The sequence below is a fragment of the Parasteatoda tepidariorum genome, chromosome 9, assembly GCF_982258835.1.
Source record: "Parasteatoda tepidariorum strain Cologne lab strain chromosome 9, Ptep-v5.0, whole genome shotgun sequence".
Classification (NCBI taxonomy): domain Eukaryota; kingdom Metazoa; phylum Arthropoda; class Arachnida; order Araneae; family Theridiidae; genus Parasteatoda; species Parasteatoda tepidariorum.
Window position 1 is genome coordinate 33598048 of NC_141763.1, and position 26903 is coordinate 33624950.

General features: G+C 31.2%; 1 protein-coding gene across 1 annotated transcript; it reads left to right on the forward strand.

The window, feature by feature from the left end:
• The first annotated feature begins 178 nt into the window (after positions 1-178).
• LOC107448769 (uncharacterized) lies at positions 179-26261 on the forward strand. Its single transcript, XM_087151343.1, has 9 exons — positions 179-394; positions 1751-1894; positions 4256-5224; positions 6747-6883; positions 8921-8955; positions 9121-9224; positions 15273-15416; positions 15934-16893; positions 25870-26261. The coding sequence occupies exons 1-9, from the start codon at positions 211-213 to the stop codon at positions 26010-26012; spliced, it is 2820 nt and encodes a 939-aa protein (XP_087007469.1). The 5' UTR covers positions 179-210; the 3' UTR covers positions 26013-26261.
• The last annotated feature ends 642 nt before the right edge of the window (positions 26262-26903 follow it).

A 26903-nucleotide genomic window follows, 5' to 3' on the forward strand; every position in this document is an offset into this window, starting at 1 on the left:
CCTAACTAAAGACTAAACTGATTTTGTTTTTAGAAATATTAAATTTCAGTTAAGTGGACTATTTATTGATTCCTCTAAAATTTTGCAAAAAATAAAGTGAAAATAAATCTCGTGCATTTGTCTCAAAACTTACACAAGCTCACAATTATTTTAAAATATTTCATAACTTATGTTTTTTTATTGTTATCCTTTTAGATTTAAATTATCCTCATGAAATCAGGAACTATTGCAAGTATTAAAATCGTAACAGCCTGCTTTGTAATAAATTTTCTATATGGCGGCGCAGGCAGATTGGGATCAGTATTTTTTGTAGAATCCATTTACCGATATGAAATTAGTCGAAAACATGCGTCTCTCCCTTACATTTTGGTTTACATGGTAAGGAGTCTTTGTGGTAAGTATACAAATTTTGTGGTAAACAAACTTTCCAAAACAATTTATAACTTTTTTTTCGGTATATTTTTGAAGTTCATTGCATTGAATCTAATATGTAGAAAATTGGAATAGAAAAGTTAGAAAGCAAAATTTGAAAAAAAATTAGAAAATAAAACTAGTTGGCTCCACCCCCTGCTCACTAACGTTCACCAACTCTCGAAGATTGATATGCAATGTTATATCGTTTGTTTTGCAAACCATGCTCGCTACGCTTGCTATTAAACTCATTTATAAAACTCACTTCATAACTAATTCCTCTTAAAAATTAACAATATAGTTTACAGCAGTTTAATAAATCTATGTTTATATCATATGAGTGATTCTCCAAGAACTTGACATTTTCGAAACACAATTACTTAAAAACTAAAAATTCTTTAAAAATCTAAAGCAAATTTACTCTTTATAAGGTACTTAACAAGAGATAAATAAAAGTAACTCACTTGCCGGTTGTCAAGCCAATCATTTAGTCCAGAAAATGCCAAGAGGGTGACATTTTTGCATGCCAGAATATGATAATTTTTTATATAAGGAAAAAAAGTTCTTCTCTTAGAAGAAAGCTTAAGAAATTTATTCTCTTTAGAATTATCACATAATTACTCGTGATAATATGTATTAATTTTTAAAAAATGTTTTTATGTATAATAAAACTATAGTAGAGGAGATTGACAGCAGAAGCTATTACAACACCTCTATTTAGAACTTCAAAGTTATAATAAGAATTTCAGAGGAATCAGATCTCAATCAATCCAACAGAATGGTTGGAATAAACTCTGTTGCAGACGCAGGACTGAAAACTCTCCATTTTTGTCCTACAAGAATAGTCTATTTTTTTCTTACAATAATTTCGTAGATCAGGAGACTGAAATGAAAACCTTGGGACAAACTTTCAAACAATATACCTTGGTGAGTTAAATAATTTAACGGATTCAAAAAATTTTATTTTGCGCCTTCAAATATATGTAGTTTTTTTTATATACTGAATTGTAGGTGTAAGCATTTTAAATAAACGAAATGAGTTTAAGAAAAGTTTTAAACAGACCAAAAGAATGATTTTGGGGGAATTTTAGCTTTTAAAAAAATAAATAAATAAATAATATTTTTATATACCTGGGGGACAAAATTAACAATCTTGTGATATTTTGTTTGAACATGATATGGAGTATCACACATAATGCCTAGGGAATCTATGATTATATCAGAATATTTAATGTGCAAAATAATATATATTTATTTTGAATAAATAAAAATTTATTTTTAAATAAATAAACTTTTTTTTAAATAAATAAAAAAAAATTTAAAATAAATATTTTTCCAGGTCCCGTTCTTGGCTATCTCCAACAAATTTTCGGAATTAAAACTCTGGTTATTTTTGGAAATGTGCTGGCCACAATCAGCATTGCAGCTTGTTTCTTTGCTGATAACATTTTAACGGTTACAATTCTATGGGGTATTATATTTGGTAAGTTATATTATTATTATATCAAATTTAGAAAAAAGTGATAATAAGCATTATTACGTAAATAACGTAGAATAATAAAATAAACAAATTGAGCAATAAAATAATTAACCCATTTTTAAAATATAAGTGTTTTAACTCAATAAACATAAGTCTATTTTAGGTAAAAAGGTTGAATATATGAAGAAATATTACTTCTTAAACACAAAATAGTACTACCACACAATTAACAATTTATGATTTAATAACACCTAATTTTGCTGCCAAAAACAACTGCACAAAATTCTAATTTGAAAAACACAAACAAATATCCAATATATTAAAAAAAATTATTAACTTTATAAACTTACCCAGTGTTTTTTATGGAAAAATTTGTTTAGCATCCCATTGTTCTAAAAAGACATTAATTGATCCGATAAATTTAAAGACTTCAAACTATGATGTAAGCAATGTAGAAAAAAGATATTCAAATTACGAAAAGGCAGAAAGGATCCAAGTCATGCCTTAAAGTCAGTTTAATACAGTTTCGTGTCTATCAAACATAAAGAGGAAAGTTGCCTCAATCTTATTACTTTTAACGTTTTAATATTAATCAGTCACAAATCACTGACAATCAAATTTTAAATATATTAATCATGAAATACAGATAATCAAAATTTATTTATTTTTTGATAATAACATTTTAGCAGTAAGTACTAAAAATTGTTTTCCCATAGTCAGCAAGTGATGTGATTTAGGTACCGGTTGCTTAATTCGTACAACTTGCTCCCTTAATCGTACCAACTTCAAAAATGTTTAGTATTTACGATTAAATGAATTAGTAGACCGTGAAATATCCAGGTATAATAAGAAATCAATCATTAAATATTACAAGTATAGTAACAATATTAAAAGCTTATAAAATGTTATCGGAACATGATGTTGCATGGCGCTACTAAGTTCAAGATTGACTTTGAAGTGCTTCTTAGTTTAACTTTTTGAGATTGTTCTATAACCAATTTTCTTCTTCTTAGGGCTTCAGAAATCGTATGATGGTGGATTTAAACGAAGAACGTGATGGGACAGATCGGGTCTATCAAATCACATTACTAACTAATAATTACTAGATCATTACTTAACTAACCAAGCCATCAATTTAGATGTTTTTCTTTACATTTTCTCTTCTGAGAACGTTGAAATTAAGTTTCATAGTACGATCAATGAATCTCGATGAATTTACTGAAAAAGTTTCGTTTCTTTCCGTATTGATTCACGTATAGTTTGAGATGGAAAGGTCAACTTGCTTAAAGATATGACCACTAGAAAAGTTAAATCCTCTTAAACAAAGTTATCAATTAGTGCAGTCTTATTATAACCCCTCACGAGATGAAAAATTCGGTCTTAGTGAAAATTTCTTCAGAAATCGATCTCAGTCACTTTTCGACAGTATGGCTGTAGTAGTAAGAGGCTTTGAAAAACGACCTCTTCAGTAGATACGTTGCTCCTAAATAATATCATACTATTTAGGTCCCTAAATCAAACTTCTTGATGGTCCCATAGAAAAATTTTGATGGTTTATGTTAGTTTCAGGATAATTGATGATGGTCCAACGTCACCATTATCCAACATTTTCCGTTTTGCGTTTTTGATATGCTTCCATCATTCTATTATGTAAAATGCTACTTCAATACTTTGATGGTTAACCATCAAGAGAAGTTTGATCCTCATGAACCAACTATTCATGATGGTTCCAATTATACATTTCCATGATGGTTTAATGGGAATTATTGGTGGTTCTCAGGAATATACCATCAAAACAATTTAAATGTTTCTTATGTCGGATCATCATAAATCAGTCCGAATGCCCACATTGGGGTGATGGTTACTTATATTGGTTATCATCAAAAAAAAATATAATGATCCATGATGGAATAATTGATGGTCACCATCAAGATTATGTTAGTTCATCAATGACAAACCATCTCAAATTTTGACTTGGGACTGCACATGAGGCAGGATTTAGGCAAACTATGTAATGATTTATGCTAAGTGTTATCACAAGCCACAAACATTAGTTATTGCATAGGAGTAGAACAGCAAAGAATAAGTAGAACATAACAGAATAATTTGCTTAATAATTATAAGAAATATTAAATAATCCCTTACATAGGCTGTTCAAAATTTTCCTCAGAGCACAATAAATTATCTTTTTTTAATGGCCTAACTGTCTGGTATTCTTTTATTTCACTTGTCCTTTAACCACGCTTAATTTTTTATGCGCTATGGAACCATTTGTTGTCAGTCCTTGGCAATTGTCCTGCGTATAAGATTTATTTTTATCACCATTTACATACCTCAGTTAACATTTTTTATATATTTTTTTAGGTGTATGTTTCGCTCTTGGAACGCAGTTTCTGCCATCATTACTTAATGACCATTTCACAGTAAACCGAAGCAAAGCAAACGGCTTTGCATATGCAGGAGCTTGTTTCGGAGGAATAATGCTGCCACCAATAATGGATGCATGCATAGAATACTATGGCCTGAATGGATCTTTCTTAGTTTTAGCTGGTATAATGGGGCATTTAATTCCATTTACATTTCTTTTGAAATCCAGAAAAGAAAATTCGAAATCTGTAATTTTGAAGGGGAAAGACGAAGAGAAGCGTATTGGAATGAAAGATGATAAGAAAGCAATGTTTCCTTCGATACATCCTTGCGATAAAAACAATGGCAATAACAGTTCTGCTCATGCTAACGACACGGCAACAGAAACATTATTTGAACCCGATGATAAATTTGACGTCAAAACGTGTGCTTCAACAAAAACAAAAAATCATACATTAAGAGAAAATATGAAGAAAGAGCCACCTTTGACTTTTTCACTCAAAAATTTTAAACTTTTTATCGATCCAACATTTATAGTAATGTTAATTATAACTGCCGGGACCACACTTATAACAACAACTATGTGGACGATAATTCTGGATTTTGTTCGAGATAAAGGCATTGGTGTAAATTTGGAAATTTATTATGTCATGATAATGGCGATCGCGGACATATTTGGGAGAACAGCTTCTGGATTTGCTATTGACAAAAACTATTTACCAACATTTTTGATGACGTCAATTAGTTTTATGTGCTCTGGGTTGACTTTACTTGGTTTAGTGTTTGCTTATAATTACCTACTCCTGATGTTTATCGAATTCCTTTTACCTGTATTTTATGGATTTACATTGATTTTGCAAATCGCTTTGATCCATGAATTCATACAGCCAGAGAGAAGAGTTATGGCAATGGTCTCCAGATTTGTGCTGTATTCACCTTTGAGTTTGACTATATCTCCAATAATCGGTAAGATATATAGAATTTCTAAGCTCTAAAATTGTTTCTCTTTGTTAAAAAAGTCTTGGAATCCTAATAAAAGTGACTTTTTCGCAGCGATGCAATAATATTTCGACGTACTTGTCTATATTGTACTTTAAAATATCCGTTACAGTTTAAAATCACAGGTAAAAATTTATTTAACTGGATTCCAAGAAATTTTAAGTTATTTCCCAGACATCATGCAACGGTAAACGTTGTAATTTCATTTTCATTTAACTAGTATAGAAAAGTTGACTAATTAATCCTTTATAAGCTGAGCAGAAATATTTGAATGAAAATAAATTTTCTGAGTAGAAATATTGTTATTACTAAGTAATACTAAGTAGAAATATTTCTGAGTATATATAGCTTGTTTCCTTAAAAATTAAATAAAGGCATGCGAGATCTTTACAAAGAAATCTCATTTTTTAGCTCTTACTGTAAACTTTATTTTGGCCTTCTTTTCATTCTAGATTTGTCCAAGCTCTCTTATGTTTTACATTGTGTTTTTGTTGAAAACTTAATGTTCAGGCCAACCTTCATTTTCAAAGAATTAAAGAAAGTTAACCTGCACAAATAAACCATGTTTCAGCGATAGTCTTAAAATATAATATAAATCTTAAGAAACTGAATTTATCATTGGTTTGAGAACGATTTCTACTCTTGATTTACGAATGATGATTTATTCTCGATTTCAGAAAGTAATTCTAGCCTTGTTTAGTGAAGACAATATAAAAGGGTAGTTTATGCAAGCTTAATGCGAACTACCATAGTTAAGCTTAACAGTGTTTCAAAATTGCATGGTTTATTTACAAATCATTCATAAATTTTGTTGGGCTTTGTGATAAAGGTTGTTGCTTATATTAAAATCAATCTTCTGAACTGCTATCTGGGTTTTAATTCGATTAGATTACTTTTGAAAAACATTGGCATTATTCTTTGGATGTTTAAATATAACCTAATCCTTAAGAATGGGTGAAAAAAAACATTAAAGTGGACAGGGTAAAAAACAAGATTTAAGCATCGAACTTTTGATAGCTGATAAAATTTGCTTTAGGTAGCAGTAAAGGTACTAAAGTAAAAATTGTTTAGGTTATAGTTCTCCAGCCCTTCCACGCCCCAAAAAATTCCAGTGATATGAGTGATGCATGATTATATCCTTAATGCATAAATAAATCCTGTCAGAACACAGTAAAACTAATTCATAACATTTTACTCCATAAAATTTCATAATAAAACATGACATTTAGGAGGAAAATAAAAATATAATTTTCTGATAGCAGCAAACTTTACAGTTATTAACCAGTACTTGCCAAATTTTTCCAGATTTACAAATAATCACCAATGGCCATTTTCTTCAGTTTATGGCGGAAAAAATAGATTTTTTTTTGTCTCAACCTACCAAAGATATTATTTTAAGAATAATGCTATGATAAAAAAAAAACCTTTTTTTTTAAATTTTCAAGTAATGTTGTAATGAATAATTCTGTAATAAAAAATTTGTTTTTAGGTTATTTTAGAGGAGACAATGGGTCTTATGATGGTGTCGTTTTTTCTCTAATGGGTTTTTCTTTTTTCTGTGGATTTATTTCACTTTCAATACCTTATTTGGCAAAAAGAAGACGAACAGCATCAGACATTGTATCGTAAATTCATGTAAAATGTGTTGAATCAAGTGTAAACATTTTGTGCAACGCAAATTTCATTATTTGTTAAAATAACATAAATTTATTGAATAAATATATCATGCTAGTAAATTTTTTTATCATGTCTTAATTTTTTTATCCTATTTTTAAATTTCTTCTTCGTATAGAAATTTTTAGCTGTTCTTCAAAGAAAGCTATAAAGAGACTTTTGATTACTCAATGTCCATAAATGATGTCAAACTTTTTTCAATATTCTTGACTTCCACTTTTCCTCTTGTCCTAAAGTGTTGCACTTCACTTGACCATCTATCTTTCTTGTGACACGGCCTAATATGTCAAACTTTTTTTCAATACTTTTGACTCTTACTCTTATCCCAAAGTGTTGAATTTTTCACTATATCATCTATCTTTCTTGTGACATGTCCTGTTATATTACATGAACATATACTTCCCACTTTCTCCTTGTCCCAAAGTTTTGTACTTTAAACCTCTTATCTATTTTGTGACTTGTCCCGTTATGTCACACTTTTTCTCAATATTCTTAAGTCCCACTCTTTCTCTTATCCCAAAGTGTTGCACTTCATATACGTCCTATTTTTCTTGTGACGCGTCCTAATATGCCAAACTCAATTTCAATACTTTTGATACCGTGGTTGAGGCACTATTTAGTGAAGAAAATCACGAATTATGGGCTCTGTTACACTGTAAAAAATTCCAGTAAAAAGTACCGGCATTTTTACCGGAACAATGGACCGGATTAAAAAAAGTCTCATATACAATAAATTTTACAGTAGTAATTTCCGTGAAATTACTGGATTACTCTAATTAAATAAGTATTATTGCAAAAATTACAATACAATAATTAACGGTAAAAAATGGATTTTACGGTAATATGGGTTTTACGGGTGATGCACCGAAAGTACCGGTACTTTCTATCGTAATTTGATCCGGAATTTTTTACACTGAAATAAATAATTTTTATGGCATTAATTAAAACAAAGAGAGTGATCAAGGCGTCAATATTGTATTATTGGCGTGAAATGTAATTTCCAAGGTCATTATTTATTATTTAATTAATTAAAATTTATAAAATTTCATAAATATGAAAACCGGTATAACGGAAATTACTTCAGAAATATTTATACTGTATGATTTGAAGCAAAAAGAACGTTGAACTTGTTGCAAGATCGGAAAGCGCTATAAGTGCTATTATGTGATAATGCCATTTAAAGATGAAGTTTTATTCTTTCTATTAGCGTATGAGTATAATATATACTGAATTTTCTATCGAAGTTACCAATATAAAAAATTTCTACAATAAACATTTCATTTCCGCCTTTAATAAAAGTTTTAACTAATGTTTTTGAAAGAAAAACGAAATCAAACGAAAATGTCTCAAAGATGTTTCTCTTTAACTGGGGAAACATTAAAATTCATTTTTTTCTATTTGGGAATCTAATCTCTATTAGTGGGAGTTTAATCACCATTAATTAGAGGAATATTAATTTTGTAACATTATTTAGCTTATAAACGCAACATAGAGGGCATATTAAATTTAATCTCCATAAGGAAAAGAAATGTTAAATCCAAGCTCCCTTAATAGGAAAAATGTTAAATTCAATCTCCATTAATAAGAAAAATATTAAATTTATTCTCTATAATAGGAGAAATGTTAAATTTAACCTCCATTAACCTAGTATGAGTAGACCTTTGGTAAATGTCCGAAATATATACTAGGTCTAGCGCCACTTTTGCTATAGCTTAAATATTTAAGAAAAAATTAAACAAAGCGTTTGAATCAATTTTAAACTGATATCGAAATTATTGCTTTAAAATTAAAAAAATAATAATAAAAACTGCTCCAGATAAGAGTAATTGAAGTAGTTGCTTTATACAGCGCATGTGCGGAAAAAATTTTTTAAAAAAATTATCAAGTGCATCTAAAAGTGGATGAATATCCCAAGACACTGAAATTTAGTCTCTTTTTAATGATAGCAATATTTAATTTCATTCAAATAAAGTTCTCTTTCTATTTAAGTCAGCATCATATATCTTCCAAAAACCTGATCTCAAGTGCATAAGATTATCATATTTTTGCATCTTTATTTGACAAGGCGAATAAATTGAAAATATTGTTTACAAATTCTCCACTTTGACCTTCACACAAGACACGATCTTGAAAGCAAACGCAAACTAGACAAATTTTTCTTAAACATTGATCTCGATTAGTTTGTAAAGATTACTCGGTATTTTAAACCAGCGGATATTTCATTTGTTACCTATTATCCCAATGAAAAACTTCTATAACAATCTATATCCTCAGGATTTGAAGAAAAAAAACGGTAAGAATTTCCACATTATATTAATTTCTTGATTTAAAAAAACTATACAATTCTTTTATTAATATTTATCTCATTAAATACTTTTATCATTTATTTAACTGCTGCATTAAATTACAATTTAATATTTTTTATGGCCTTTGATTGTAGTTATTTTTGAGTTCTTTTTTTTTAATATCTCATTAAAATACTTCTTAAAAACTTTGGATCAAATTACGGTAAAAAGTACCGGCACTTAGAATGCCGGTAAATTTTACCGTAAAATCAATTTTTACCTATACAGGAACAAAAAATCTGATATACCGTAGTTTTTACAGTAATTGAAATCGCTGAATCATCGTAATTAAATAAATATTATTAATAATTAAGGTACAATATTTTACGTCAATAATGGATTTTATGGATGATGCCCACAAAGAGTCATTACTTCATGCCACAATTTGTTCCAGAATTTTTTACAGTGTGGTTGTTCTAATAAAAATATTATATATTTTTTTAAAAAATTTTTTTTTAAAAAAATTATTGTTTCTTTCGTTTAAAATTTCTATGTAATTTTCTCTTAGAATTACAATTAATGGATACTTTTTTGTATAACTGTATATAACATTTTGAACAACAGTTTAACTAAAATGAGCTGTTAACTTAGAATATGTATTGCAATAAAATGTGGTCTGAAAAATATAGATGTTTATTACATTATTTAGAATGTTCACAACTTGTTGTTTTAAACGTAGTAAGGTTGTAGTAAGTAATTAGTTACTTTTTGATAATTATAATCTAATAAAGATTAAAACAAAAATATTTAAATCTTGATTAAAACAATAATACGATAGTCTTAAGACTGAGTAAAAAACTTGATGAAAATATATTTTTTACTCATTTTGTTTCCTTTCAACTCTTCGACTACTTATATGATAAAGGGGTAGTTTGAAAAATTTGACCTTTTTTTACAAACAATGTTTTTTTGTAACATAATAAAAATTCAAATAGATATTATTTAAAAGCTTAGAGTGTTATAATCTGTTTACAATATTATCTTTTACTTAATCAAGAAACTACACTCTTTATAAATAATTTTTCAAGCAGGCAAGAGCTGGATTAAACCTTCGTTTTTGAGGGTGGTTTGGCCGACTGTCATATAGGTTTTAATACCTTTACAATGACATATAATTTTCGAGTTAATAAAATTTATAAAGAGTAATGTAATGTCTAAAAATTTTATAATTAAATATTATGTCGAAATAAATTTTAAGTATTTACTTACAGCTGAATGAATTCTGAATTAAAATTGTTCGGTTTAGAAAATTAAACTATCTAAAAAAAATTCTTAATCACTTTCCTGCTCTTAATATTTTGAGGAGTTTTCTTTGTTTTTACCTTATGCGTCGTGTTTCAGCGTGACAGGGATATTGTCAAAAGTTTTCGCTTGACACTACAGGTCAAAAATTAAAAAAACATGAAATTAATACTAAACAGTAAGTCCTAACAATTTAGTTAATGATATTTCTAGTATCCCACCTTTTTCCAATGTTTTCAAATGTATAAATATATTCTAATTTATTTTTATACCCTCTCTCTCTCATGATCCCCTCACACCTGTTTCACATCTCTTCTCGTTTATTAAACCACTTCGTACTTGTTTAGCACTTCACATCTCTACTGTCATTTGGTGTTTAGACACTTAGGAAGGTTTTTATTTATAGAACCGAAACTATAATATGTTTATTACTGTATCTTATTTGCACCTTATTCACGTTGTTTTCAGCTTTAATAAATATAATGGTGTTTAGTATATTAATCAAAACATACAAAATTCAGCTTCTTTTTGATCTATGTAAAGGTCTGGTTTCTTAGGACAAGCGCCTTATCTGGGCGTCAGCGGGACGTCAACGTCACGCTGACGCCAACAAAATACTGGTTTGTTAGCTCAAGGCCTGGTTTCTTAGAACTAACGCCTTATCTGGGCGTCAGCGGAAAGTTGACATAGAGCTCTGACGCCAAAAAAATACTTTTTTGTTAGCTCAGCGTGAGCAGTCGGTCCAACGCAGACATTATCTCTCATTGCGCATGCGTTAATAACGTAAACAAATATTTATTTTGAATTTGTATTGATTTTGTTATTGTCGACCAGTGTTTTAGAGAACAAATAATGACTTTGTTCAAGAAAAAACACATTATAGCTGAGCTAAATGAAGAGTGCTATGTTTAATGAAGAAGCTATGTTTAATGTCAAAATCAAAATCTTGGCTGATTTCAATGGGCTGTTGGATGTTGTCCGCCATTACTTCTGTGGTTAACGTCACGCTGTAATCCAACTGCAGTTGAGTTGGACGGCAATTGAAGTTCAAGATAAGCGTTCGATGACGTATACTATCAAACTCACAAATAAACCAATCAGAGGTTAGCGCTGATTTCCAGCTGACGCCGACGTTTAGGACGACAGGCTAAGAAACCAGGCCTTAAAAGACAAATACGTGGCCCAGGTAATAAGAACTGGCAGTAAAAAATGTAGTTTTTCTGCATAAAAATCACGTTACTGAAGATTTTTCTTTAAATTGGCTACTGATTGACTGAAAAAATACATGATTTTTTGCCTGATCAAAAAATCGCTTACAATAAACACATGGTGAAATTCTACGCTCATCATTAGCTAAATATATGTTAAAATATAAGAATAATAGACTTGATAAAACTTTTGAAGGTTTGACTTCTAAAATTCCTTAGATAAAGTGACCAAATTTTACTATATTTTTCAAAATTTAACTCATATTATAAAACATTTTTTTTTTGTTGTTAATTTTACCAAAATCATTATCAACACCCGCAGTAGAGCCAGAAACAAGGTAAATGTTACCATAATCTAGTAGTTTTCACAATACATTTTTCTCAGCCTGCTTTTTAACAATAAATATTCTTACCTCTTTGCACTTTTCATTATATATGTTGCTGGCAAAGTATGAAACGCCGGCATTATATATAATGTCTGACGAAATATGAAAAGTATTTCATACTTTGCCTAGGCATTATGTATAATGCCGGATGTTAGTTAGGTATACCCTACACTGATGTTTTTTAAGATCAAATGCCATTGCCCGGTGTACATTTGCCCGGTATATCCTACACTAATGTTTTTCTAAGGTTCAGTGCCACTGCCTGGTATACATTTGCCCAGTATACCCTACGCCTACACTGATATTTTTTTAATCAAGTATCATTGCCCGGTATATATTTTCCTGATACTCCAAACACTGATGTTTCTTCTAATCTATAGTCAGTAAGTATTAAAATATCGAATAAATTTAATTATATCCACGAATGAATTAATATCAATTTAATAAATATTTCGGACATTCACCAAAGCGACTATGTGATTGTCAACAACCACCGATTTCGGTCATTCACAGTAACATGCACATCATTTACATAATAACCTCATCAGGACGTTTATTTCATACTCTGCCTAAATAGCATCCGGCATTATATAGAATGCTTAGGCAATGTGTAAAATATAAATCATTTCATACTTCCCGGCTATTTTTAGGTAATATATATAATGCCGAATTTCATATTTTGCCGGTAACGTATATATATATTTATATATATATATATATATATATATAATCTTCTTCGTGTATATATTAATTGATGCATGTAAATTACAAAATTATTTCATTTCATTTTCGATCTTATTACTTTTGATTATTAGATTTGAACTATCTTCATGAAACCGGAAACTATCGCAAGTATTGAAATTCTAACTTCCTGTTTTGTGATAAATTTCCTCTATGGCGCTTCAGTAAGAATGGTTGCATTGTTTTTCGTGGAATCTATTCATTGATTTGAAATTAATCGAAAACAAGCATCACTTCCATATGTTCTGCCTTTTGTAATGAAACATCTTTGTGGTAAGTACGTAAAGTAAGCCAAGCTAGTTGAAAAATTTACTTGCTACGCTACAGGAGGGAAAATATTTTTTTGTTAAAAACATAAGCTTTTTGGATATTTTAGACGAAAAATTGTGAATCTATAAAAAAAATTGAGAGCTTCTCACCATTTTCCTTGAATCCTAGATTTTAGCTTGGCGGTTTTTTCTGATTTTAACTTATAGACAAAGAAAATGCTTTTTCATTGACGGTAGGATCGTCGCCAACTTGCCGACAATTTTTTCGATCTTGTCGACTTTGGCGACAGTTCAGGTGACAATAGTCTTTGCTACCTTTCCAAAATTCAAGGGCTTTACATGTATTAGCAAGCAAAATGTCAGAGAGAACGGAACTTGCCTACTTTTCTCTATACAGAAAAGGCACGTAATAAAATTCTTTGGTTTTGATATATGCAGCGGGCATCTTTTTTTATGTACAGAATCATATAGTTTCATCTAAAAGCCAGAAAAATGTTCGAATTCATTGCACATTTTTATCAATATTAGAAACGAATATTCAAAAAAATATATTATGTTGGATTATTTATAGGGAATTCTGACTTGTCAATTTGTTTGAAAAGAAATTAAAATATTAATTTATGAGCGGAAAAATTCGTACGTATTTAAAGCATAAGACATTTTAAATTAACATAGGAAATTATATTGTTTATTCAAATTACAACATTGAACTAGCAATTGTCATTCTAAGATTTTAAGAAATTTAACTTTCTGGGAGCATTTCTCTAGACACTAATACTTATAAATATTGGGCATACGTGATAGCAAACAAAAGCATAAGTTATTCGTATACAATAGTTTGTTCAAATTCCATGATAGGCAATTAAAGGGTAGGCAAAAAGGGCAAATTTGTTGCAACATAGAATGATTTTTGTCTACTATCTAAATCATAAAATTTGGGAAGTAACCATATTTTCAGTCTGTAAAATATAACAATACTTTAGGCAGGAGAACGCTCGAAAGTTTGAGCAACTTGTTATTAATTTCACTTTTTGTGTGTTTCGAAAAAAATTCAGATCTAATGAAGCAAATCAGAAAATTTAATTCAATAATACATTTTTTTTTATAAAAAAATGGTTCTACTAAGTAGTTACTTTTCATAATTAATTTTTTATTATTTAATTTGCGACTGGTCGAAGAAATTTTGAATTACATGGTATACAAATTTTTACACCAGTATAGTACATGAAATTTTAAATGACGAAATCTAAAATTTGAAAGGAGTCAATCGATTAAATGTTTTTTAAGAAATTAAAATTTTCCTCAAGAGATCCAAATTCTTGACCGCTCTTCTGTCCAAACTATAAAAGCTATGTTTTGTAGATTGTAGAAACCCCGTTCACATAATTTTAAGGTTCTAGAGCCCGAAACAGTTCAAAGAAAATGCATTTTGGGGTTGGATTTTTTATTCTATTATAAGTTATCTTTTGGACTTCTAAATTATCATATTTGACCTCCAAACCCTTAAGAGTAAGACCCAAGTACGTAGCATTCCGACAAATAGATCCAAAATTTTTTAAGGTATTCGCTTTTTTTAACACTGCGTGTCAGCTAGTGATATTATCTTCCACTCGACTTGGAGAAGATATGTAAGTGATTTCACCAATTTTGGACATGAACCTTATCAATGATGATTGATTCGGTGATCCATCTCATCCCAAAGCTTCCCGATATGGTTCATATGTCTGGGTTCAGGACATGCCAGTCCATTCGATTAATCCCATTGTTATTATACCAATCAATAGTGAACCTTTCGATATGAGCTAACATACCCGTTGTGAAAGTAACATTTGTCCAACCCGTAAAAATTCCACAACTTGAAATGCACACTGCAATCCAAATTAATGCAGTAGATCTTGTTATTAAGCTTACCATGAATGTAGACCATAACTTCAAGTCCAAACCAAGATGTAACAGGATCAGATAACAATCGTTTGTTTTGATGATATTGTAATTGTATTAGTAATTTCATTATCATATTATAACATGCTCTAGTATGCTTATTTATTTATCAAATACTGATTGAATTAAATATTTTAAGTTCCACAAAGAAAAAGGCATTACTTTTTGGGTAATAAAAATTATATTTTCACTGTCTACTTTATTTTTAGGTCCCCTTCAAGGATATTTACAGCAACTTTTCCAAACGAAATCAATCATTGTTTTCGCAAATGTGGGAACAGTAATCAGCATTGGTGCTTGTTTCTTTGCAGAAGACATTTTAACAGTAACAATCTTATGGGGTCTCATATTTGGTAAGTTAGTTCTCCTGATAGGAAGATTGCGATGATCACTGAAACGGAATTAGGCTTATCTTCTTACTTTCTCATACTTTTAAAAATTTTCTGCAAAAATAATATGACTCAAAGTTGAACCATATTATTATGTTACATAAACTTGATAACTCGATACTATGGTTCAAAATTGTCAAAATACTGTTTATTTTAATACCTTTAAAGACTGTCGCAAACTTGTATGTTGGTTAAGCACTAATCAACATTAGACTTATTTCTTACAGTTGTGCTTTTCAATAGAATTGGAATGAAAATATCAATTCTTCGGTAATCTGGATCTTGAAAAAAAATTTAAAAACTGGACGATTACTCAGGGCCGTTGAAAATCAGCTTAATTCATTAGTTCCTTTAAAATTAATAAATTTTGAATTTGGAACAATTTGTTAAATTTTATAATGCTTTTAAGATTTTATATTATTGCAATATAATTTAAATTTAATACAGTAAAAAAGATAAATATTTTATCTATTTCTTTTAGGTATTTGTCTTGGCCTTGGAATTCAGTATTTGCCACTACTACTTAATGCCCATTTCACAACAAACCGAAGTAAAGCTAATGGCTTTGCATATTCAGGAGGATGTTTTGGAGCTGCAGTGATGCCATTAATAATGGAAATATGTATAGAGTACTACGGACTTAATGGATCATTCTTAATTTTATCTGCTATCGTGGCAAATGTTATACCATTCTCTATGTTACTGAAATCACCAAAAGAAAATTCACTAAATAAAGTTCACAATCAAAACGCTAACATGAAAGTTAGTTGTATTGAAATGAAAGACACTGAGAAAACACCGTCTTTTCTAAGTCCCGGTGATAATAATGCAAGCCAAAACTTACATAACAAGTTATTTCCATCAAATGACACTGAAGCTGCGAATTTTGACGTCAATAAAGAGACTGAAAACAAATCTAACCGCCCTGTAGAAAATAAAAATCTAAAAGCTAAGCCATTATCAGCTTTTACTCTTCAAAATTTTAAAATTTTCATAGACCCAGCCTTCATTATCATACTACTTATGTCTACCGGCACAATATACATAACAACAGTTACGTTTACAATCATTCTTGATTTTGTACGCGACAAAAATGTTGGAGCCAACCTTGAGGTTTATTATGTCATGATATTGGCTCTAGCAGATATATGTGGAAGAATAGGATCTGGATTTGTTATAGACAAACAAATTTTACCTTCACCTACTACTACTTCAATATGCTGTGTGTGTACTGGATTATCTTGTCTTGGTCTATTATACATTAATAATTATTTACTTCTGATGTTTGTGGAGTTCTTGCTTCCTTTATTTTTTGGATCTAACTTGATTTTACAAATTACCTTAATACATGAATACATGCAACCAGAGAAAAGAAGCATGGCAATGGTTTGTAAAACGATCTTGTACGCACCATTAAGCTTTGCCATATCACCCATGATTGGTAAGATGTATTTTAAATTGTGCTCTATTGAAACATTCAACATTTTTAAACATTACTACTGATACTCCAGATATTCTTATTCCTTCCATTACGTACCACTGTTCTTTCAAATTCTAAAAAAAAATTTATTAATTGTAATTTGTGAAACAAATTATAATTATAAATATAATAATCTTTTAATGTTTTTAATTATTTTTCGCTTACTTGTGCTTGTAGTGCAGTAGTAGTGCTAATAAAGTATATGTATATAGTGTACGCGACAGGAATATAGGATAAATAATCAGAAGACATTTTTCAGAACAACCATTTTTATTATTATTTTTTATCTGTTTTTTTCTCTCGTTGCCATTCGCAACTCTTTTAAAAATAAGATGAACAGACATGTGACATATGACATACCTACAATACTCCCTCACCAGTAACTAAGTTACGATGCAAGGCAAGTATGTCAAATTCGTCATATAATGATAATATAACATAATATACAGTTCAAAATTATACTACATAATAACTCATCATAATGCAAAAACATATGTACAAGATATTAATATGACATATATACAAATTATACCATTCTAAATTCTAGTTTCAATACAATAAAAAAATATATAAAATAAATGTATATGTATCTAATTAATACAGTTTTGCTCTAAAAAGCGAACAAGCTTTTTTTATTTTTCTGCCAAATCTAGACATTTTAAGATTTTGTACGGGATTGTCTGCATTTTCTTGTAATTTATTCGATGTTAAACATTCGTTAGGTTTTGCAGTTTTTAGGTTTTCATCGTAATCTGGATTCTCATTTTCAGAATTCAGTTCAACGCTGGTTTAAGCCTGTCTATTGAAATGCTTACGTTTTTTTCCTTTATAACTAATTACGAAATACTTTTCAGTCTTATCCATCACTTTATAGAGTCCTTGATTAGGAGACTCTAATGGCTTCCTGATTCTATCAATCCGCATAAAAACATGTGAACATGAATTTAAATCTTTCTGCACAAATACTTTGTTCCTTTTGAAACATTTTGACTCTAAAGGTTTTAATGTAAAGTTTTCTGTGGATGTTGCCACTTTTGAGTTTTCAAAAAATTCACCAGAAAGTTTAATGCATTTACCATAAACCATCTGCGATATTGAATAGTTGGTGTCATCGCGTAGAGCAGCTCTGAGACCAAGTAAGACAGTAGGAAGAGTTTCAGACCATTTAATAGACTTGTGTGCCTTTATTGTAGTTTTCAATGTACGATGTTGACGCTCAATTTTGCCATTGCACTGAGGACGATATGCAGTTGTTCTGTTGATTTTTACTCCACATAAGTTTGTAAGAGATTTAAACGTTTCAGAGTCAAACTGTGATCCTCGATCGGTAATTACTCTGTATGGCGCTCCAAATCTAATTATCCAGTTTTCATAGAAACATCTGGCGACAGTTTCAGCCTTGATTTCAGGTATAGGAACTACTTCTATCCAGCTTGTAAAACGGTCAATACGAGTGAAACAGTATCTGTTTCCATTGGATGGGGGTAACGGCCCAATTATGCCAATATGTATCTCATTAAATCTTTCATCGGGAAGTTGATATTCTCCAAACTGGGATTTAGTATGTTTTGAAATTTTGTTTTTTTGGAAATCAATACAGGATTTTGCCCAAATTCTAACATCTTTTCGAATTCCAGGCCAAATAAATCTTGACGTTATCTGTTTAATAGTTGATCTGATTCCTGAATGAGATAAACCATGCATCTGTTTGAAAATAATCATTCTTCAATTTTTAGGAATATATGGTCAAATTATATATATGATATTATTTTTGCCAATAATGTGTTGAAAGTCAGTCGAAAACTGGGATATGTACTGAAGATGTCCATTTTGTCTTGGAGATGCTTTTTCATTTTTTTGTTTGAAGGCAAAAACCAGTGGCTTATGTCTGTAAATATAGTAAATTCTCGACCTTCAAATAAATGTTTGAAATGCTTTACAGAAAGATATATCCCTAATAATTCCCTGTCGTAGGTACTATATCCTTTCTGTGCATCATTTAATTTTTTTGAATAGGAAGCTATCGGTCCATTTTCGTATTGTTCCAATACTGATCCGATTGCGAAATTTGAAGCATCTGAGCGAAGGCATAGAGGTAATTCAAACTTCGGATATGTTAGCAAGGCTACATTGGATAAATCTTGTTTGCATTTTTCAAACATGTTTATAGCTTGCTCAGTCCACATTATTTTTTTTTGTCATTTTTATGAGCTCCTTTCAAATATCCGTGGAGAATTGGGTATACTATAGCCTACGTTATAGATCGTGTTATTCCTACTAAATTTAACTAGTAAACAGCATTTTCTGCGAACCTGATTTCTTGCAACAAGTAAGCATCAAACGAAGTGTCTTGTTATAAGTCGTTACTCGCCAGGTTGGAATTGTATTAGTCTAGTTTCTTTGAAAATAATTTATTTTGTTGTTTTACATAAGTTTATGAATTTAGTAAACATATTTAAAACTCAGTTCATTAATTAAACTAAAAGGTAAATGTTATTCCTAGTAAGTGGAAGTAGTTGTTTTTTTTTCATATTATACCCAATTGTTTGTGTTTTAGCAGCGTCTTTGTTGTATCGTCCATAATAGTTTATTAGACCAAGAAAAGTTCTCAGTTCACGTTTAGTTTCTGGCAACTTGTAATTAAGGATTTATTCTACTTTTTGGAAAAGGGGCTTAGATCCTTCCGAACTGATTTCATAACCCAAAAACTCCAATTTATCCACATCAATGACAGATTTGGAGATATTGATTCTGAGGCCATATTTGTCTAATCTAATAAAAAGTTGTTTTAAATGAGATTGATGATCTTCTTCGTTTGGAGATGCCACTAATATATCGTCTAGATAAGGAAAAACGAAATCAAGTCCACACAGAACTTCATTTATGAAGCGTTGAAACGTTGAAGGTGCATTTCTGAGTCCGAAACTCATAACATTGAATTCAGAGAGAAAGGAGTAATTATTGCAGTTTTTTGTTTGTCATCTTCATTTATAGGAAGTTGATAATAAGCTTTAAATAAATCAATTTTAGAAAATACTTTGGTGTCTTTTAAAATATGATGGAAATCTTCTATTCTTGGTATTGGATATCGGTCTGGTATTGTTTGGTCGTTTAGCAGTCTATAATCTCCACATGGTTTGTAAGACCCATTCTTCTTTTTAACCATATGTAAAGGACTTGTCCAGGGTGATTTTGAAGGTCTAATAATCCTGTTGTCTAGCATGAATTGAAATTCTTTGGCTATTTTCAATTTTTTTGGATCTAAACGTCGCGCCTTAGAAAACACAGGTTTTCCCGTTGTGGCGATAAAATATCGAATTTCATGTTTAGCATCACTAATTAATAAGTTTGGCTTAGTTAAATTTGGATATGAAGAGAATAATTCATAAAACTTAGAATTTTTATACATAGTGGAAATTGTTTCCGTCATGCATATTGGAGAAATTTCCCCTTTAACTATTAAATTGATTACTCCATCAATCAATCTTTTTTCTTTAATGTCAATTAATAAATTAAACTTATTAAGAAAATCGGCACCTATTATTCCTTTATTAATTTTGGCGATAATAAATGGGAAATTAAATGAGCGGCGAAGTCCTAAGTCAGCAGTTAATATTTTGATTCCATAGATTGTAATCTCGGATCCATTTGCTGCATATAGTTTATAATCGCTTGCACTATGGTAACTTTTATTGGCGGGTAATGGTAATAAACTGACATCGGCTCCACTGTCGATAAGGAAGTTTATTCCTGTATTCCTATCTCGAACAAACAATCGAAATTTACGGTAATCATTTATTTCCTCAGCAGCAGAATCTGCCGCTAAGTCTACTGCTTTTGCCTGTTTTCCGCATCAGAATCATAAGAACATGGTTGGCGACATTTACCAGGTAAGCATTTTAAACCAAACCGAAAATGATCAAAACAATATTTACCTGTTGGGTTATATCGCTCTCGTGAACGGCTTCTGCTTCTGTAATTTATTCCATTGTAACTTCGATACATATCGCGAGGTTTTCTTACTGTCAAATTTGCTATCTGTTCTTCAAGGGAAGAGATTTTGGCGATGAGATTTTCTGTAGAACACGCTTGATTAATGCTGTATATATCCGTCTCGGATTAATTTCAGCGATTCTATCGGCCATTACAGCTTGTTTTTCAAGACTTTCCTCACTGACAATTAAAATGTTTTTAATTGCATCGGGTAACTTGTCTAGCCAGAGTATTTTCAATACTTTTTCCGATATGTCATCTGTTGCTAGAGATTTCATCGTTTGAAGTAATTGATGATAATTTCATATCGCCAATCTCGATTCCAGATACGAGTCGTTAGATCTTTTTGTTTTCACTTTCCTTGAAAATATTCAATAGTTTCTCTTTTGCGTTGCTGTATTTAGTGGTACTTTTGGCCATAATAATGTCCCATATTGTTTCTACATATTTAGGCTCCAACTGCGAGATCAGGTAATTAAATTTAGTTTCTTCTGCTGAAATTCCACTGATAGAAAGTTGCGCTTCTACCTGATAAAACCAAATCTCAGGTTTTTCCGGCCAGAAGAGGGAATTTTAACTCCAACTTTACATACTTCTTTCTTTTCATCGGATGTTAGAGATGATGTGGTTTCCTCCATCATTTACTTTAGAAAATGCTAGGTTTTTTGTGAATACTTTTTATATTAGTATCAGTAGTATATTCGGGTCACCAGTTGCAACTCTTTTAAAAATAAGATGAACAGACTTATGACATTCCTACAGTAGTAAAGATCCAATGGTGTAAAATCTAATCAAATTTACTAAAACGGAAGCTGCAAAATCCTAATAACGCTCAATGAATAAATGAAATACAATCAAACGTTAAAACTTAACTTTTTAAATCCGAAAAAAAGAATTCATAGAACACTAAAACTGACTTTTTTTACATATTTACAAAAAAGAAAAACTAAACAGTTGCTCGCTTGACTGCCGTCACAATTCATGTTTATTAGCACCTGATAAAATAACAAGCGACTAGGGACAGGACGATTCCATAATGCAAACGGACTTAGAAAATTTAGAAAGGGGAAAATGAGCTCGATATAGGGAAAACGTTGGTGGTGAGAGCTTTAGCTTAGCAAAATATCGCCTTATTTTAGCGCTAACATTAAAAGTCAAATTTTGGCGGGATTTTCTGAAACAAAAATAAAACTTAACTATAGTTATAATTAATTATAATTATGATGACCCTATAGCAGTGTTTCCCAAAGTGTGGTACGCGTACCCCCAGGGGTACGGAAACAGTTTGGTGGGGGTACGCGTTCTAATGCGAAATATCTTGCAACAAACGAAAATTTCATTTAAAAACAAAGCTAGCCATGAAAATTTACGATTGCGTATTTTTCTTTTGGCTAGTTTTGCAGAGTTAACAGTTAATAATTAGTGGTATCAACAGCCAGTCGTGATTTTTTACTTTTGTGCAATTTTTTTATAGTAAAAAATACATTCATTTTTTTATTAGTGGTACGCAGCGTTACGAAAAATTTAGGAAGGGTACACAAAAGTCATAAGTTTGGGAAACACTGCCCTATAGGGTCATCAAAAAAGAAAGAATTGATTATTAGGCTTTACAGAGAAGACAGTCAGATTTGATTTTTTTTTATCTTCAAAGAACGTTTTTTATGCAGAGAGGTACGTACCTCAGTACTGTTGACAATTATCGATCGCTGTTCCAGCAATTCTGTACATGTTGGATGAGCGTGAGGGGGGGGGGGAGATCGTGAAAAGAATTCCGTGTATAAACCGGGCAGTGGCACTTGACCTTAAAAAAAACATCAGTGTAGCGTATACCGGGCAAATGTATACCGGGCAGTGGCACTTAACTAGACCTTGTATATATTTCAGACATTTGCCAAAAGTCTAGTCAACTAGACCTAGTATATGTGCCACTGCCCGGTATACCCTACACTGATGTTTTTTAAGGTCAAGTGCCATTGCCCGGTATATATTTGCCCGGTATACGCTACACTGATGTTTTTTTTAAGGTCAAGTGCCATTGCCCGGTATATATTTGCCCGGTATACCCTACACTGATGTTTTTTTAAGGTTCAGTGCCATTTCCCGGTATACCCTACACTGATGTTTTTTAAGGTCAAGTGCCATTGCCCGGTATATATTTGCCCGGTATACGCTACACTGATGTTTTTTTTAAGGTCAAGTGCCATTGCCCGGTATATATTTGCCCGGTATACCCTACACTGATGTTTTTTTAAGGTTCAGTGCCATTTCCCGGTATACCCTACACTGATGTTTTTTAAGGTCAAGTGCCATTGCCCGGTATATATTTGCCCGGTATACGCTACACTGATGTTTTTTTTAAGGTCAAGTGCCATTGCCCGGTATATATTTGCCCGGTATACCCTACACTGATGTTTTTTTAAGGTTCAGTGCCATTTCCCGGTATACCCTACACTGATGTTTTTTAAGGTCAAGTGCCATTGCCCGGTATATATTTGCCCGGTATACGCTACACTGATGTTTTTTTTAAGGTCAAGTGCCATTGCCCGGTATATATTTGCCCGGTATACCCTACACTGATGTTTTTTTAAGGTTCAGTGCCATTTCCCGGTATACCCTACACTGATGTTTTTTAAGGTCAAGTGCCATTGCCCGGTATATATTTGCCCGGTATACGCTACACTGATGTTTTTTTTAAGGTCAAGTGCCATTGCCCGGTATATATTTGCCCGGTATACCCTACACTGATGTTTTTTTAAGGTTCAGTGCCATTTCCCGGTATACCCTACACTGATGTTTTTTAAGGTCAAGTGCCATTGCCCGGTATATATTTGCCCGGTATACGCTACACTGATGTTTTTTTTAAGGTCAAGTGCCATTGCCCGGTATATATTTGCCCGGTATACCCTACACTGATGTTTTTTTAAGGTTCAGTGCCATTTCCCGGTATACCCTACACTGATGTTTTTTAAGGTCAAGTGCCATTGCCCGGTATATATTTGCCCGGTATACGCTACACTGATGTTTTTTTTAAGGTCAAGTGCCATTGCCCGGTATATATTTGCCCGGTATACCCTACACTGATGTTTTTTTAAGGTTCAGTGCCATTTCCCGGTATACCCTACACTGATGTTTTTTAAGGTCAAGTGCCATTGCCCGGTATATATTTGCCCGGTATACGCTACACTGATGTTTTTTTTAAGGTCAAGTGCCATTGCCCGGTATATATTTGCCCGGTATACCCTACACTGATGTTTTTTTAAGGTTCAGTGCCATTTCCCGGTATACCCTACACTGATGTTTTTTAAGGTCAAGTGCCATTGCCCGGTATATATTTGCCCGGTATACGCTACACTGATGTTTTTTTTAAGGTCAAGTGCCATTGCCCGGTATATATTTGCCCGGTATACCCTACACTGATGTTTTTTTAAGGTTCAGTGCCATTTCCCGGTATACCCTACACTGATGTTTTTTAAGGTCAAGTGCCATTGCCCGGTATATATTTGCCCGGTATACGCTACACTGATGTTTTTTTTAAGGTCAAGTGCCATTGCCCGGTATATATTTGCCCGGTATACCCTACACTGATGTTTTTTTAAGGTTCAGTGCCATTTCCCGGTATACCCTACACTGATGTTTTTTAAGGTCAAGTGCCATTGCCCGGTATATATTTGCCCGGTTTACGCTACACTGATGTTTTTTTTAAGGTCAAGTGCCATTGCCCGGTATATATTTGCCCGGCATACCCTACACTGATGTTTTTTTAAGGTCAAGTGCCATTGCCCGGTATATATTTGCACGGTATACGCTACACTGATATTTTTTTAAGGTCAAGTGCCACTGCCCGGTACATATTTGCCCGGTATACCCTACACTGATGTTTTTTTAAGGTTCAGTGCCATTTCCCGGTATACCCTACACTGATGTTTTTTAAGGTCAAGTACCATTGCCCGGTATAATTCTCACATTTCCTACTTTGCCTAAAAACATCCAGTATTCTATACAATGCCGGCAACATACATATATTAAGATCTAACTAACTTTAAAGTAAAAAAGAAATTAAAAACAAAAGCAAAACAGATAACAATAATAAAAACAAAGACATAACGAAAAAATTCAACAAATAACATATTTTATACGTGTTCGAAATTGACAGCAAACGTCGCAAAAAATAAACATAAAAACAAATGCGAACGGTGACGGTAAACCTTTGAAATTTAACCAATACGCCAAGGAAGCGAACAAAAAAATCCCCAATATTCTCAGTGTAATTTCCCTCTTTCCCTATTTTCACTTTTCCGACGAAACTCTAAGTTTTTAACATTATGGAATCGTCCTTCCCCTAGTCGCTTGTGATAAAATAACTGATAAATAAATGATTTTTCAGTACATAGTTTTTAACAAAATTAACTGAACATCCTCAATAGTGATTATATTCTCAATAATATTTTTGTTTGTTTTTTCCCCTCGCTTAAATAATTTACGAACCTTAATGTGTTAATGATTACTTCATTTTTGACAAAAATTCCAAATATTAAAGTTAATTTTAAGTTGCATCAAAAACTCGTAAAGTTAACACTCTCTGTTTAAATGAGATCTCTCAAATGCCCAACCTGGGTTGGGGCGGTTGTATTTCGTGTTTTAATACATCTTTTCGTGTTTTAATACATCGTTTCGTGCTTCACTGATTGCAACACTTTTTAAATTCTTTATTGCTAGAATTTTTCTCTCGGATATGAATAAACATTTTCGGATAAACGTTTTAGATATCCGATTTTCGGATAAACAACCGGACAAGCTTTTTTCATTAAGTTTAGGTAGAAAAAACTTGTCAAGGTTACTAACACTAGATACGATGTCACCGTTAAAATTCAACTTAATTTTAGAGTTGCACTTTTTATTATATTTATGAACGGATTATTTTTTAATGTTATATTTTATTTTTAGGTTATTTCAGAGAAGAGCATGGATCTTACGATGGCGTTATGTACACTCTAACGGGTATTTCCTTTTTCTCTGGATTCATCATTTACTTCGTCCCTCATTTAGCGAAAAGAAGACGGGCAATAACTTCAAACAATGTGACATAATTTCATGAAGAATTTGTTGAAACGCATGCTAACATTTTTTATATTTCAATTTTTCCCTTAATTTACAGAAATATTTGTTATATTGAGGCTTATTGTAATAGTTTAGTACAAATTCTTTTCAATAGTGGTTGGTAGTATTTAGTTTCTTTGTAGAATTCAAGTATTATGAACGTTTCAGATACATTTTAATTTGGATATGATGTAGGGATATATATCCCAGAAAAAATGAATAAAATCGCATAGGAAAAATTTATTTATTGTATAAATCTTATGTTGAACATGGTCACATTCCTTAATTATGAAAATAAAGAAAAGTTCCTCAAAGGGATCAAGAAAATCATTCTCTTAACATCAAGAATTTCGAAATTAAAAGTAAATGAATTGTTACCCAACAGACAGTTAGGAGCATGGTTTGCAATTTATCGAAAGATAACATAACTGAAAATAAAGTCAACCCCACATAATCAATACTAAATTTGAAAGTAATTTGGTGAAAGCGAATCGCCAAAAAGACTGGGAGAATAAGTATAACCATGTAACTGAAAAAAATTTTTGTGGTAAGGAATAAAGAGTTATAAATAGATTTTAGTTTTCGATTTAGTAGCGACAGTAAATTAAATAGTCTTACATTAGTATTCAAATAAAAAGTTAGCCGTTACATTGATTGTTAAGAAAAGAATAGAATATTTTATATTAGCTTTTTAAATGTAATAATGTAATTTAAATGTAATGTAAATGTAATTTAATTAAAATTCAATTAAGAATGATTAAAAAAATTAATTTAAGAAATTAAAGAAATTTTAAAAGCTGGGAGGAAATATGTAATGCCTAGTTTGACATCACAAGGCTTTACAAACATCTTAAATTTAATAGATTTCGAAAACACTACTG

What these genes read in the sequence shown, in the direction of transcription:
- LOC107448769 (XM_087151343.1), top strand. Translation starts at nt 211, where the DNA reads ATGAAATCAGGAACTATTGCAAGTATTAAAATCGTAACAGCCTGCTTT. An exon ending in GACTATATCTCCAATAATCG is followed by an intron (nt 5,225 to 6,746) that starts GTAAGATATATA and finishes ATTTGTTTTTAG; the next exon opens with GTTATTTTAGAGGAGACAAT. An exon ending in GGATTTGAAGAAAAAAAACG is followed by an intron (nt 9,225 to 15,272) that starts GTAAGAATTTCC and finishes CTTTATTTTTAG; the next exon opens with GTCCCCTTCAAGGATATTTA.